Genomic DNA, 14,587 nt, shown 5'->3' on the forward strand with positions numbered 1-14,587 from the left:
TCTCCTGACCTCGTGATCCGCCCATCTCGGCCTCCCAAAGTGCTGGGATTACAGGCTTGAGCCACTGTGCCCGGCTATTTTTTTTTTTTTTTTGAGATGCAGTTTTGCTCTTGTTGCCCAGGCTAGAGTGCAGTGGCGTGATCTTGGCTCACTGCAATCTCCGCCTTCTGGGTTCAAGTGATTCTCTTGCCTCAGGCTCCCGAGTAGCTGGGATTACAGGCTCCCGCCACCACGCCTATCTAATTTTTTGTGTTTTTAGTAGAGATGGGGTTTCACCATGTTGGCCAGGCTGGTCTCGAACTCCTGACCTCAGGTGATCTACCCACCTCAGCCTCCCAAAGTGCTAGGATTACAGATGTGAGCCACTGTGCCCCGCCCAGCTTCTTAGTAAATTTTAAAATCAATATAAGTCTTCCAACTCCGTTCTTATTTTTCAAAATTGTTTTGCCTATTGTAGGTTTTTTTTTTGTCTTTTTTTTTTTTTTTTTTTTTTTTTTGCATTTCTGTATGAATTTTAGGATCAGCTAGTCGATTTCTATTAAAAAGGTTAGTGGGATTTTGATTGAGGTTGCAATGAATGAATGTACCAACTAAGGAGGCTTGACATGTTGACATTAATGAGCCTTCCTATAACATGGAATAGCTCTTCTTTTACTATATCTCCAGCATTGTTTTGTAGTTTTCAGTTTACATGTCTTGTGATTCTTTTGTTTATTCCTGAATATTTTATTCTTTTTGATGCTATTGTGAATGGAATGGTTTTCTCAATTTCAAGATTGTTCATTGCTAGTATATAGAAATAGAGTTGGCCAGGCACAGTGGCTCATGCCTATAATCCCAGCACTTTAGGAGGCTGAGGCAGAAAGATTGCTTGAACCCAGGATTTCTGGACCAGCCTGGGCAACATAATGAGACTCCATCTCTACAAAAAAATACAAAAATTAGAGAGCATGGTGGTGTGCACCTGTAGTCCCAGCTCCTTGGGAGGCTGAGGCTGGAGGATGGCTTCAGCCTGGGAGGTTGAGGCTGTAGTAAGCCATAATGGTGACATTGCATTCCAGCCTAGGTGACAGAGTGAGATCTTGTCTAGAGAAAAAAATAAAAGAATTGATATTTGTATATTGATTATACCCTGTGACCTTGCTAAATTTATTAGTACTAATATTTGTTTTATGGATGCATTAGGATTTTCTATTTATAAGATAATGCCATCTGTGAATAAAGACAGTTTTGTTTGTTCCTTTCTAATCTGGATGCCTTTAATTTCTTTGTTTGCCTCATTGATTAGAAATAGCAAAAGCAGGCATCTTTGCCTTGTTCCTGATGAGAAGAGGAAAGCAGTCATTCAACATTAAGTGTGATATTAACTGTGGGGTTTTGTAGGTATCTTTTATCAGATTTCATGAATACTTTTTTATTCCTACTTTGTTGAGAAGTTTTATTATGAATCTGGGATGGATTTTGTGACGTAGTTTTTTCAATGTCTGTTGAAGTCACCATGTGTTTTGTCCTTTATTCTGTTAATATAATATATTAATTGATTTTCAGATGTTAAACCAACCTTGCATTCCTGGGATAAATCCCACTTGGTTATGGTGTATAATCCTATTTATATGTTTCTAGGTTTGGGTTGCTAATACTAGTCTCATAGAATGAATTGGGAAGTATTACTTCTCCCTTCATTTTCTCATTCATTTATTTTATTTTACTTTCTATCTTATATGTATATATTTTTATATTTTATTTCATTTTATCTTATTTTAGTTTTTAGAGACAGTGTCTTGCGCTGCCACCCAGGCTGGAGTGCAGTGGTGTGATCACAGCCCCCTGCAGTATTAACCTCCTGGGCTCAAGCAATCCTCCAGCCTGGGACTACAGGCATGCACCACCATGCCCAGCTAATTATCCATTTCTTTCTTTTTTTAAAACAAATTTTATATTTATTTATTTTGATTTCTCCTACCAAAAGGAATCATTCATTTCTTTTCAAGTGGATATCTTATGGTGTTTTAGGGCATAGCTGGGAGCAGTTTTGTTTTCTTTTTTCAAGGCTAATTTTTTGCAGGATGTCATACAGTGTCATTGCCTGTGTCCCCAGCTCCAGGTACTGGCAGGTGTGCTGCAAGCTGGGCAGGCTCCCTGTGTCCCTGGGATACCTTACCCGACACTCCTGACCCTCCTCTGCAAGCCGTGCTGTGATCCTCCCTGCAGGGACTGGGGATTGGGTCTGCTCACCCAGAAGCTGGGATACCTAGCTGAGGGCACTTCTCTCCCTCTTCTGTTTGAACAGAGTGGCCACGAACCCAAAGGTGCGGGAACAAGTGCGGCTGGAGCTGAGCTTCGTCAACTCAGACCTGCAGATGCTCAAGGAAGAGCTGGAGGGGCTGAACATCTCGGTGGGCGTCTATCAGAACACAGAGTAAGTGGGAGCAGCACACCTTCCAGAAGCCTCTGAGCCAGAGATCCTACGTGCATCCAGGGTGCTGCACAAAGAGGCCAGATAGGGTTCTAGACTAGGTGTGGCAGCTCCCACTTTGAGAAGTGAGAGAACCATCAGGTTTGGGGTTCAGCGAGGTGCTAGACTGGAAGGGATGAGTCCATTTGTTGGAACATACCTGCAGTGTTGGACAAAAAGGCATTTGTGAGGCCAGGCACGGTGGCTCACTCCTGTAATCCCAACACTTTGGGAGGCCGAGGAGGGTAGATCACCTGAGGTCAGGAGTTCGAGACCAGCCTGGCCAACATGGTGGAACCCTGTCTCTACTAAAAATGAAAAAAATAGCCGGACGTGGTGGTGCACGCCTATAATCCTGGCTTCTCAGAGGCTGAGGCAGAATTGCTTGAACCCGGGAGTCAGAAGTTTCAGTAGCTGAGATCACACCACTGCAACTCCAGCCTGGCCGACAGAGCGAGACGGTGTCTCAAGACAAACAAACAAAAAATGAAGACAGTATAAAATCTAATATAAATATATGTGATGAACCAAGATAAGTTTAAAAGTTAGATGCCTTTGATTTTATAGTTAATTTTCAGCAATTCTGTGTCGTCACATTTCATAGACAGGCAAACATTAACAAGATATGTTATTAAATTCAACTGAACAGACATTGAGCAAGGATATTTTAGTGAGTCACCATAATTTTCCTAAGAAACATTAAAGGGACATTGTTAGGACAATACCTTTCCAATGTTAGCTAATTATTTCCTCATTTATTTGCCAAGGAACAAAAAGTATACACAAATACTTTGTGGGATTAAGGCCAAAATCGACCCTGTAAGGGGAAGCCACTATGCACACACAGAGATCCTGTGCACTGTACTTACGTTGGACTGCAGTCTGTTTCCTAGCTGGAGGTGACAAACTGAAACAGAAAAATCCATATTAAAACAAAGCAATATACCAGTCTCCTTTTAAGGTTGTATTTCCCTTTTTTTTTTTTTTTTTTTGGACACAGAGTCTCCTTCTCTCACCCAGTTTGGAGTGCAGTGGCGCGATCTCAGCTCACTGCAATCTCTACCTCTTGGGTTCAAGCGATTCTTGTGCCTCAGCCATCTGAGTAGCTGAGATTACAGGCGTGCACCATCACACTTGGCTAATTTTTGCGTTTTTTTTTTTTTTTTTTTTTTAAGTAGAGACAGGGTTTCATCATGTTGACCAGGCTGGTCTTGAACTCCTGGTCTCAAGTAATCTGCTCGCCTTGGCCTCCCAAAGTGCTGGAATTACAGATGTGAGCCACCGCGCCTGGCCCCTAGGCCAATTTTGAAGGCACTCTATCGTATCATTCTCCATAACTCAATTTTAGAATCGATTTCTTCAAGATGAAAGCCAACAACACCATCCCTCAGAATTGCAATACATCTCCAAAAATGGAGATCCAACTATGAAATAAGTGCCCCTCTTGCCTCATGCCTGTAATCCCAGCTCTTCAGGAGGCTGAGGTGGGGGATCGCTTGAGCCCAGGAGTTCAAGGCCAGCCTGGGCAACATAGTGAAACCCCATCTCTACAAAAAATAGGAAAATTAGCCAGGCATGGTGGTGCACACCTGTAGTCCCAGCTACTCAGAAGGCTGAGGTGGGAAGATCACTTGAGCCAGGGAGGTCGAGACTGCAATAAGGGCAACAGAAAGAAGTCCTGTCTCAAAACACACAAAAACAAAACAAAATGCTAAGTGAAATGCTTCTTTTTAAGGAGAAATAACTTTGAGACAGTTCCGAGAAGGATTTACGTGCCTTTTCAGTGCGGTCATGAGACTGCTCAAAAAGTAGGTGGGCCCCAGGGGAAACTCAGTCGGAAAATAGCTCCCTGGATTTGGGAACCTTGAGTCACCTATGGAACGTGTGTTTCCTGGTGCTGGTTCTCCGCAGGGCACCAGGGTGGTTTCCGAGCTGGAGGGGAAGCGTCAGTGTGTGAAACCTCGCTGGCTCTTCCCTTTGTGACGCCCCATGCCTGGCTTACCTGTGGGCTCCTATACAGTTTTTATTGTTTGTTTGTTTTATATATATATATATATATATATATTTTGAGATGGAGTCTCGCTTTGTTGCCCAGGCTGGAGTGCAGTGGTGGGATCTCAGCTCACAGCAACCTCTGCCTCCCAGGTTCAAGCAATTCTCCTGCCTCAGCCTCCTGAGTAGCTGGGACTACAGGCACAAGCCACCACGCCTGGCTAATTTTTTGTATTTTTAGTAGAGACGGGGTTTCACCATGTTAGCCAGGCTGGTCTCGAACTCCTGACCTCGTGATCCGCCTGTCTCGGCTTCCCAAAGTGCTGGGATTACAGGCATGAGCCATCGTGCCCGGCCCCGTTTTATTTTATTTTTTTGAAATGGAGTCTCTCTCTGTCATCCAGGCTGGAGTGTAGTGGCACGATCTCAGCTCACCACACACAACCTTGCCTCCCATGTTCAAGCGATTCTTCTGCCTCAGCCTCTTGAGTAGTTGGGACTACAGGTGCGTGCCACCATGCCCAGCTAATTTTTTGTATTTTTAGTAGAGACAGGGTTTCACCATGTTGGCCAGGGTGGTCTTGACAGAAGCAGGGTCCTGAGTCAACATCGCAGGGAGGTCTCCTGGAGGATGCAGGTGGAATTGCTCCCGTGATAGACTGTGCTATCTAGGGCCATGGGCTCCTTGTCTCTGCTGTCCCCCAGCACACCATTCCTCGGCTTCTCAGGAAACAGGCCGGGGTCCACAAGATGGTCCTGCAAACACAGAGCCAAAGGGGTGGAACTGGTGAAGATGAGCCACCACACCTGGCCTCCTGTGCAGTTTTGAACGCCTGGTCAATATGACAGCTAATGGAAGGTTCTCCCAGCCTATGCTCTGGTGGTCAATTCCAGTGTTTTGTCCAAAAAGTTCAAGTTCTGGAGGAGGCAAGATGGATCCAAGCTTTGGTAATAAATGTTGGCTGTTCCATACTCGCATTTGCTGTGCCGAAGAACAGGGACATGCAACACAGGGCTTCCCACAGAGTGAACCGAAGGCCCCTGGGGTGGTCCCTGGGCTCTAGAGTGGCCAGTCACTGCCTTGTGTCATTGGGAAGAGGGAGAGCTGTGCAGATTCAACACGACACCATGCATTTGGGTCCTGCGCTCTTCTGTTTTCAAAGTAGATTGTTTCTTTCTTGGCATGGTTGATTTTTTTTTTTTTTTTTCCCCCCGGAGATGGAGTCTTGCTCTGTCACCCAGGCCTGGAGTGCAGTGGTGTGATCTTGGCTCACTGCTACCTCCACCTCCTGGTTGAAGCAATTCTCCTGCCTCAGCCTCTTGAGTAGCTGGGATTACAGGTGCACACCACCATGCCCAGGTAGTTTTTGTATTTTTAGTAGAGACGGGGTTTTACCATATTGGCCAGGCTGGTCTGGAACTCCTGACCTCAGGTGATCTGTCCACTTCAGCCTCCCAAAGTGATGGGATTATAGGTGTGAGCCACCACACCCGGCCTGCACTAATCTGTTTTCAAAGCAGATTGTTTCTTTCTTAGCACGGTTGATCTTTACAGTCTTCTAGGAGGTAGGCGGGAAAGAAAGAACCTTATGGTGCAGATGAAAAACTCAGGGAGGCCTGAGGTCACCTAGAGGGCGCTGTCAGTGCCATATTGGGGCTGGGGTGCCCTGGAGCTCGGGTCAGGACACTCACTCCTCCTCTTCTTGTTGCCTGGACAGCCGCAAACCTGGCTTCCCGCCCTGCATAGCTTGGAGGAGCCTTCAGCAGGATCCGAATTTCCATGCCTCCGGGATGGGTCTCACCTGCTGTAGCACAGCTGTGCCACAGAGCGAGGTTCAGCTTGCAAAACGAGGTTCAGCTTACAGCTGCATTGTCCCCTCGCCCTGCCCAGCCTTCCTGGCCTTCTTGTGGGGCTGGGCTGAGCAGCCCAAGGAGGTCTCCTGTTACAGGTCAGGGAGCTAAATCCCTGTTTGCAAAACACAGCCTGAGCTCCGTTCACTTCCTGCTGGCCCTGCCCCTAGGAATGCAGGCTCAGGGAGCACTCCCCGGGTGACCTGTGGTTACCGAGTGGTCAGCTGGGGGAGAGGAGGTGGAGGGTGTCTGGTCCTGGGCTGGGAGGCAGGTGCACTCTGTCAGATGGGGCTCCTGCCCTGACAGCATCTCCTGTGCTGGTGGTGGGACACCTCGATACTACGAAGAAGAGGCCCCTGCGAACCCAGAGTTGCGAATGGGAGGGTGCTGGAGAGCTGCCACAGCCGTAGGGCCCGCTGAGGGGAGCAGAGGAGGAGGGGGTGACGAGCTGACAAAAGAAGCGCAGGGCAGCAGGGTGGTACACCCAGGTGGGAGCAGCAAGTGCACTGGGCACAGACCCTGGCACAGGATAGACTCTCAGCACAGCTGCCTCAAAGAAGCATTGAGACTGGGCTGGACGCAGAGGCTCGTGCCTGTCATTCCAGCACATTGAGAGGCTAAGGTGGGCAGATCACTTGAGGTCAGGAGTTTGAGACCAGCCTGGCCAACATGGCGAAACCCCATCACTACTAAAAAAATAGACAAAAATTAGCCGGTTGTGGTGTCACGTGCCTGTAATCCCAGCTACTCCGGGGGCTGAGGCAGGAGAATTCCTTGAACCCAGGAGGAGGAGGTTGCAGTGAGCTGAGATTGCACCATTGCACTCTAGCCTGGACAACAAGAGCAAAACGCTGTCTCAAAAAAAAAAAAAAAAAGAAGCATTGAGGTGTTGAGACTGGAAGATAAATCAGTGTCAAGATACCAGGGGCATGATGTGTTAGGCAGGGTGGTCCAGCAGTGTTAGGGAGCTGGGGTCAGTTTTAGAGCAGAGGGTGGGGCATGACCAGAGTCATCCTTATGGAAAATGAGCCCATCAGCCAGGTGAGTACTGGATGGGGCAAAGAGAGGGCGCACACCTGAGCTGGGGTGCTGGGGACAAGGCCATGGGATACCCAGGGGTCCGGTTTGGGGTGTTGATACATACCTTGTTGTGTTCCTCATAGGGAGGCATTTACAATTCCCCTGATTCCTCTTGGCCTGAAGGAAACGAAAGACGTCGACTTTTCAGTTGTCCTCAAGGTAAATCTCAAAGCCATGGGCACTGGACTCAGTATTTAAAATGGAAATAGACCATTTACAGTGGCGCATGCCTGTAGTCCCGGTTACTTGGGAGGCTGAGGCAAGAGGATCACTTGAGCCCAGGAGTTGGAGGCCGCAGTGAGTTGTGATCATACCACTGCACTCCAGCCTGGGCAACAGAATGAGACCCTGTCTCCAAAAAAAGAAAAAAAATGGAGATAGAGAATATGTATCTCTTGCAATGGCCTTAGGCTCAACAGGCAGAGTCAGTTGATATCTACGGAGTGACCTGAGGCCTTTCTCAGCCAGCTACGTGCATAATTTGTGCCTTTATTCCTGCCAGATTTTTGTTGTTGCCTTTAATGACTTCTGAAGCTCCTCCTGGGTGTTAGACAAGGCAGGTTGGAAACCCAGGCCGGCCTTCCCCAAGAGGCCAAGTCAAAGAGGGTCTGTAGTGGATATGCTTTGAAATTTAAAACTTATATCCTCTTTTATTAATAGTATTTTTTTTTTTCTTAAATCATGTAACCAGTTTAGGTTATGTTTTTGGAAGAATAGCTAAAGTTTTTTTCTCTAAGATTTTATTATAAAAGTTTCCAAACTTCTCAAAAAATTCTAAGAATTTTATAGCAAACCCCTGTGTACTCACTTCCTCCAGGAACACACTGCCAGCATTGCTTCCTCACATATTTGTCCATCTGTGCATTTTTCTGTCTGTTAGGTTGGTTCAAAGGTAATTGCAGTTTTTGCCATTGAAAGTAATGGCTGGCCGGGCGCGGTGGCTCAAGCCTGTAATCCCAGCACTTTGGGAGGCTGAGGCGGGTGGATCATGACGTCAGCAGTTCGAGACCAGCCTGGCCGAAATGGTGAAACCCTGTCTCTAATAAAAAATACAAAAATTAGCCGGGCACGGTGGTGGGCGTCTGTAATCCCAGCTACTCGGGAGGCTGAGGCAGGAGAATTGCTTGAACCCAGGAGACGGTGAGATTACACCACTGCACTCTAGCCTGGGCGACAGAGCAAGACTCCGTCTCAGAAAAAAAAAAAAAAAAAAAGAAAGTAATGGCTAAAGGCGTGTAATCTCAGCACTTTGGGAGGCTGAAGCAGTCGGATCACTCGAGCTCAGGAATTCAAGACCAGTCTGGCCAATATGGTAAAACCCCTGTCTCTACTAAACGTACAGAAATTAGCTGGATGTGGTGGTGTACACCTGTAATCCCAGTTACTTGAGAGGCTGAGGCAGGTGAATTGTTCGAACCCAGGAGGTGGAGGCAGAGATTGCAGGGAGCTGAGATCACGCCACTGCCCTCCAGCCTGGGCGACAGAGCAAGATCCCGTCTCAAAAAAAAAAAAAAAATTAGCTGGACATAGTGGCATATGCCTATAATCCCAGTTACTTGGGACACTGAGGCACGAGAGAATCGCTTGAACCCAGGAGGTGGAGGATGCAGTGAGCTGAGATTGTGCCACTGTACTCCAGCCTGGGAAACAGTGAAATTGCGTCTCAAAAAACAAACAAAAAAAGAAAATGAAGGTAATGGCTAATATCATCAGTCTGTCTTATTTATGATGCAATTTTAAAGGAAATCAAAGACATCAATTCATTCCCCTTAAATATTTGAATAACCAGAGTCTTTGCTTGTATGCTCCCCTGCCACATTCCTGGGTATCTGGACTCCTCTCCTGTTTGGCAGATCCTCATAAGCCCACCTGTGTCTGGCACTGTGTTGGGTACCGGAGGTCACAGCCCTGCCTGCGGGGCCCTTGGGTCTGTTGGGGATTCAAGTGGGAAGTGGGCCGGGCGCGGTGGCTCACGCCTGTAATCCCAGCACTTTGGGAGGCCGAGGTGGGCGGATCACGAGGTCAGGAGATCGAGACCATCCTGGCTAACACAGTGAAACCCTATCTCTACTAAAAATACAAAAAAATTAGCCGGGCGTAGCGGCGGGCGCCTGTAGTCCCAGCTACTCGGGAGGCTGAGGCAGGAGAATGGCGTGAACCCGGGAGGCGGAGCTTGCAGCCAGCCGAGATCGCGTCACTGCACTCCAGCCTGGGGGCAGAGCGAGACTCCGTCTCAAAAAAAAAAAAAAAAAAAAAAAAAAAAAAGTGGGAAGTGGAAGAGGTGCTTCAATGGAGAACACAGGAGAGGCCGTGCCACCAGGCTGGGGCCGGGAGACCATCCTGTGCCTGGATTACGCTCCTCTTCCTTCCCTCTTCAACTCCATCAGTTTGAGTTTTTAACCAGTCGCCTCCAAATTCCATCAAGGAGGGGAAAGGGGATGAGGTGCAGGGTGGCCCAAGTTTGCGCAAAAATAGATGTGACTTGCCACTGGTCTGTGGGACTCAAAACAATCCGCGTGTCTGGAAATGTCTGTTGCTGCTATTGTAGAAGTTTCTGTCTGTTGCTTGGTGCTGGGCTACAAGAATGTAAGCTATTTTTTTGAGATGGAGTTTCACTCTTGTTGCCCAAGCTGGGGTCCAATGGTGCGATCTCAGCTCACTGCAACCTCCGCCTCCTAGGTTCAAGCAATTCTCCTGCTTCAGCCTCCCAAGTAGCTGGGATTAGCATGTGCCACCACACCCAGCTACTTTTTATTAGTAGAGATACGGGTGTTACCATGTTGGCCAGGCTGGTATTTTTTTTTTTTTTTTTTTTTTTGAGACGGAGTCTGGCTCTGTTGCTCAGGCTGGAGTGCAGTGGTCGGATCTCAGCTCACTGCAAGCTCCGCCTCCCGGGTTTACGCCATTCTCCTACCTCAGCCTCCCGAGTAGCTGGGACTACAGGCGCCCGCCACCTCGCCTGGCTAGTTTTTTGTATTTTTTTAGTAGAGACGTGGTTTCACCGTGTTAGCCAGGATGGTCTCGATCTCCTGACCTCGTGATCCGCCCATCTCGGCCTCCCAAAGTGCTGGGATTACAGGCTTGAGCCACCGCGCCCGGCCAGGCTGGTCTTGAACTCCTGACCTCAGATGATCCGCCCCTCAGCCTCCCAAGATACTGGGATTACAGGTGTGAGCCACTGCATCTGGCCAAGAATGCAAGCATTTTAAAGGGAGAGTCTCTTGGAGAAACTTAGGAATTTTATAGGCATTTTTAAGGATTCAATTGGGTCATGTGCTGAATTTCACATTAAAGCAAATGAAAATACTCACATGTTGTGGACATGGCCAACTGCCATTCGGCACAGGCTTCCAACCATGTCATTTTAGCCTAAAAGAGTCTCTACAAATGTCAGTCATATGAAAATGAGAACGTTGGAGGGACTTTCTGTTGTATTTTTTCTCTTTCAGATTTGAGAGAAACACAGGTACTGCAGAAGTGGTTCAGCAGACTGAATTAGGGCAATTCCATTTCAAATCTGACCTGGGTGTCCATGTGATATTTTATAATCAGTGAAGCTTCACAGTGTGATTTTGTTTTATTTTATTTTATTTTATTTATTTATTTATTTAGAGAGGGAGTCTCGCTCTCTCACCCAGGCTGGAGTGCAGTGGTGCAATCTTAGTTCACTCCAACCTCCGCCTCCCGGGTTCAAGCGATTCTCCTGCTTCAGCGTCCTGAGTAGCTGGGACTACAGGCGCCCGCCACCACACCCAGCTAATTTTTATATTTTTAGTAGAGACAGGGTTTCACTATGTTGGCCAGGCTGGTCTCGAACTCCTGACCTCAAGTGATCCACCCGCCTTGGCTTCCCAAAATGTTGGGATTACAGGCATGAGCCACTGCACCCGGCCAATTTTGTTTTATTTTAAAGAAATAGGGCCAGGCGCAGTGGCTCACACCTTTAGTCCCAGCTACTGGGTAGGCTGAGGTGGGGGGACTGCTTGAGCCCAAGAGGTCGAGGCTGCAGTCAGCTATGATTGAGCACCTGCACTCCATCCTGGAAAACAGAATAATACTTGTCTCAAAAAAAAAAAAAAAAATTTTTTTTCAAATCAGTGAAAGAAAATGAAATAACATCTGTCCTTCAGTAAAGTTTAATAGTTTTCTACTTAATTATATTAATTTTATCGCTAGAAATGTACTTTTGTTGCTATTGTGAAAGGTATTGTTTCTCTGTTAGGGTTTTTTTTTTTTTTTTTTTTCCTTAGGCAGTCTCATTGTGTTGCCCAGGCTGGAGTGCAGTGGTGCAATCTTGGCTCACTGCACCCTCTGTCCCCCAGGTCCAAGTGATTCTCCTGCCTCAGCCTCCTGGGTCGCTGGGATTACAGGCACCTGCCACCATACCCATCGATTTTTTTGTATTTTTAGTAGAGACAGGGTTTTACCATGTTGACCAGGCTGGTCTCAAACTCCTGACCTCAAATGTTCTGCCAGCCTCAGCCTTGAAAACTGCTGGGATTACAGATGTGAGCCACCGCACCCGACTGTCTGTTAAGTTTTTCTAATTAGTTATTGCTTATATAAGAAAGGAAGAATATTGACTTTTCTTTTTTACTATTGACTTTTATATGTTAACTTCTTTGCCACTTTATTGAATTCTTATTCATAATGTTTTAGTTGATGCTGTTGGGTTTTATAAACATGCTGTTATGTTGCAAAAAGTTATTTTGATTGTTCCTTTCAAATATTTTATGTCTCTTATTTTTCTTAATGTGTGGGCTAGAGAATGTTTGGAATTAGGCTAAGTAATAACAGTGATGGTGGAAATTCTCATTTTGTCCCTAATGTTTACAGTGGGTTTCAGTTAGGATTTTTGTTTTGTTTTGTTTTTGAGACGAAGTTTCACTCTGTCGTCCAAGCTGGAGTGCAATGGCTCAATCTCAGCTCACTGCAACCTCCGCCTCCTGGGCTCAAGTGAATTTTCCTGCGGCAGCCTCCTGAGTAGCTGGGATTACAGGCACCTGCCAGCATGCCCGGCTAATTTTTGTATTTTTAGTAGAGACGGGCGGGGGGCGGGGGGCGGGGGGCGGTTCACCATGTTGGCCAGGCTGGTCTTGAACTCCTGGCTTCAGGTGATCCACCTGCCTCAGCCTCCCAAAGCACTGAGATTACAGGCGTGAGCCACTGTGCCTGGCCAGTTAAATAATTTTTTATCCCACTAAGTATGTTAGTCTACCCTAGTTTACTAAGTTTGAAATCCAGGAATACATACATAATTTAATCAAAATCCTCTTTGACTTTTATGAGGTGAACCTAAGATTGGAGTGCAGTAACTGTGATCATGGCTCACTGCAGCCTCAACCTCCTGGGCTCAAGTGATCCTCCTGCCTCAGCCTCCTGAGCAGCTGGGACTACAGGTGTGCATCACCACGCCTGGCTAATTTTTTATTATTTGTAGAGATGGGGTTTCACTGTGTTGTCCAGGCTGGTCTCAAACTCCTGGTCTCAAGTGATTCTCCCACCTTGGCCTCCCAAAGCGCTGTGATCACAGACAAGGGTCACTACACCTGACCCCTTTTAACTACCATGCTCACCTATTTTTTTTTTTAATTTAAAAAATTTAAAAATCAATTTTTTTTTTTTTTTTTGAGACGGAGTCTCGCTCTGTCGCCCAGGCTGGAGTGCAGTGGCCCGATCTCAGCTCACTGCAAGCTCTGCCTCCTGGGTTTATGCCATTCTCCTGCCTCAGCCTCCCAAGTAGCTGGGACTACAGGCGCCCGCCACCTCGTCCGGCTAGTTTTTTGTATTTTTTAGTAGAGACGGGGTTTCACCATGTTAGCCAGGATGGTCTTGATCTCCTGACCTCGTGATCCGCCCGTCTCGGAGTTTCACCATGTTGGCCAGGCTGGTCTGGAACTCCTGACCTCAAGTGATCTACCTGCCTCAGCTTCCCAAAGTGCTGGGATTACAGGCATGAGCCACCATACCCAGCCCATGGCCATGTTTAAAGAAAAGAAGCATAGTCAGCTGGGTGTGGTGGCTCATGCCTGTGATCCCAACACTTTGAGAAGCTGAGGTGGGAGGATCACTTGAGGCCAGGAGTCCGAGACCATCCTAGGCCACATAGGAAAACTCTGTCTTTATGAAAAATAACAATATTAGCTGAGTGTGGTGGTGCACAGTTAGAGTCCCATCTACTGGAGAAGCTGAAGTGGGAGGATGACTTGAGCCCGGGAGTTTGAGGCTGCAGTGGCAATGATTGCACCATTGCACTCCACCCTGGGCAACAGAGTGAGACCCTCATCTCTTAAAAAAATAAAAAGGAAAAGAAGGCACAGCGGAGTTGTATATTTAGTACAAATCCATTTTTGTAGGACAAGTGTTTGTCTGTTTGTGTCTGTGCGTTGAACACACAAAAACAGGAGGAGCTTTAATGTAGAAGTTGTGTAAAGAGGTTACTCACAGTCATTGGGAAGACATAATTGAGCAATCTATGTGATCACCTTTCTTGCAGCTTGGGGGAGCCAGCGCTTGTAGGGGCGGGGCGACAGGGCAAAACCCCATCTCTATTAAAAAATACAAAAATGAAGGCCGGGCGCGGTGGCTCAAGCCTGTAATCCCAGCACTTTGGGAGGCCAAGATGGGCGGATCACGAGGTCAGGAGATCGAGACCATCCTGGCTAACACGGTGAAACCCCGTCTCTACTAAAAAAATACAAAAAAAAAAAACTAGCCGGGCGATGTGGCGGGCGCCTGTAGTCCCAGTTACTTGGGAGGCTGAGGCAGGAGAATGGCGTAAACCCGGGAGGCGGAGCTTGCAGTGAGCCGAGATCGCGCCACTGTACTCCAGCCTGGGCGACAGAGCGAGACTCCGTCTCAAAAAAAAAAAAAAAAAAAAAAAATACAAAAATGAAATTAGCTGGGTGTGCTGGCACATGCTTGTGGTCCCAGCTACTTGGGAGGCTGAAGTAGGAGGATTGCTTGAGCCCGGAGAAGTCGAATCTGCAGTGAGCCGAGATCACGCCGCTGCACTCCAGTCTAGGTGACAAACTGAGATCCTGCCTCAAAGATAAAATAAAATAAAATGCCTTTATAACATGGTTAAGGGTCTTCTTGGCAAAGGAAATCCATGTCTGGGGACTGTTACGACAATCCTACCCTCAGGGTCTGTGCTGGGAAACTTGTCCAGGTCCTGAGGGAGGCCCGGAATTGCAAGTCTGAGCCCCT

General features: G+C 47.2%; 1 protein-coding gene across 1 annotated transcript in view; it reads left to right on the forward strand.

The window, feature by feature from the left end:
- RHPN2 (rhophilin Rho GTPase binding protein 2) overlaps positions 1-14,587 on the forward strand; it is an 88,186-nt gene that overhangs the window by 38,544 nt on the left and 35,055 nt on the right. The window contains exons 3-4 of the mRNA XM_010367003.1: positions 2,291-2,419; positions 7,462-7,537. Coding sequence (XP_010365305.1) covers positions 2,291-2,419; positions 7,462-7,537 — 205 coding nt within the window. The remainder of the gene's footprint in view (positions 1-2,290; positions 2,420-7,461; positions 7,538-14,587) is intronic.

The sequence above is a fragment of the Rhinopithecus roxellana genome, chromosome 12 (assembly GCF_007565055.1).
Source record: "Rhinopithecus roxellana isolate Shanxi Qingling chromosome 12, ASM756505v1, whole genome shotgun sequence".
Lineage (NCBI taxonomy): Eukaryota > Metazoa > Chordata > Mammalia > Primates > Cercopithecidae > Rhinopithecus > Rhinopithecus roxellana.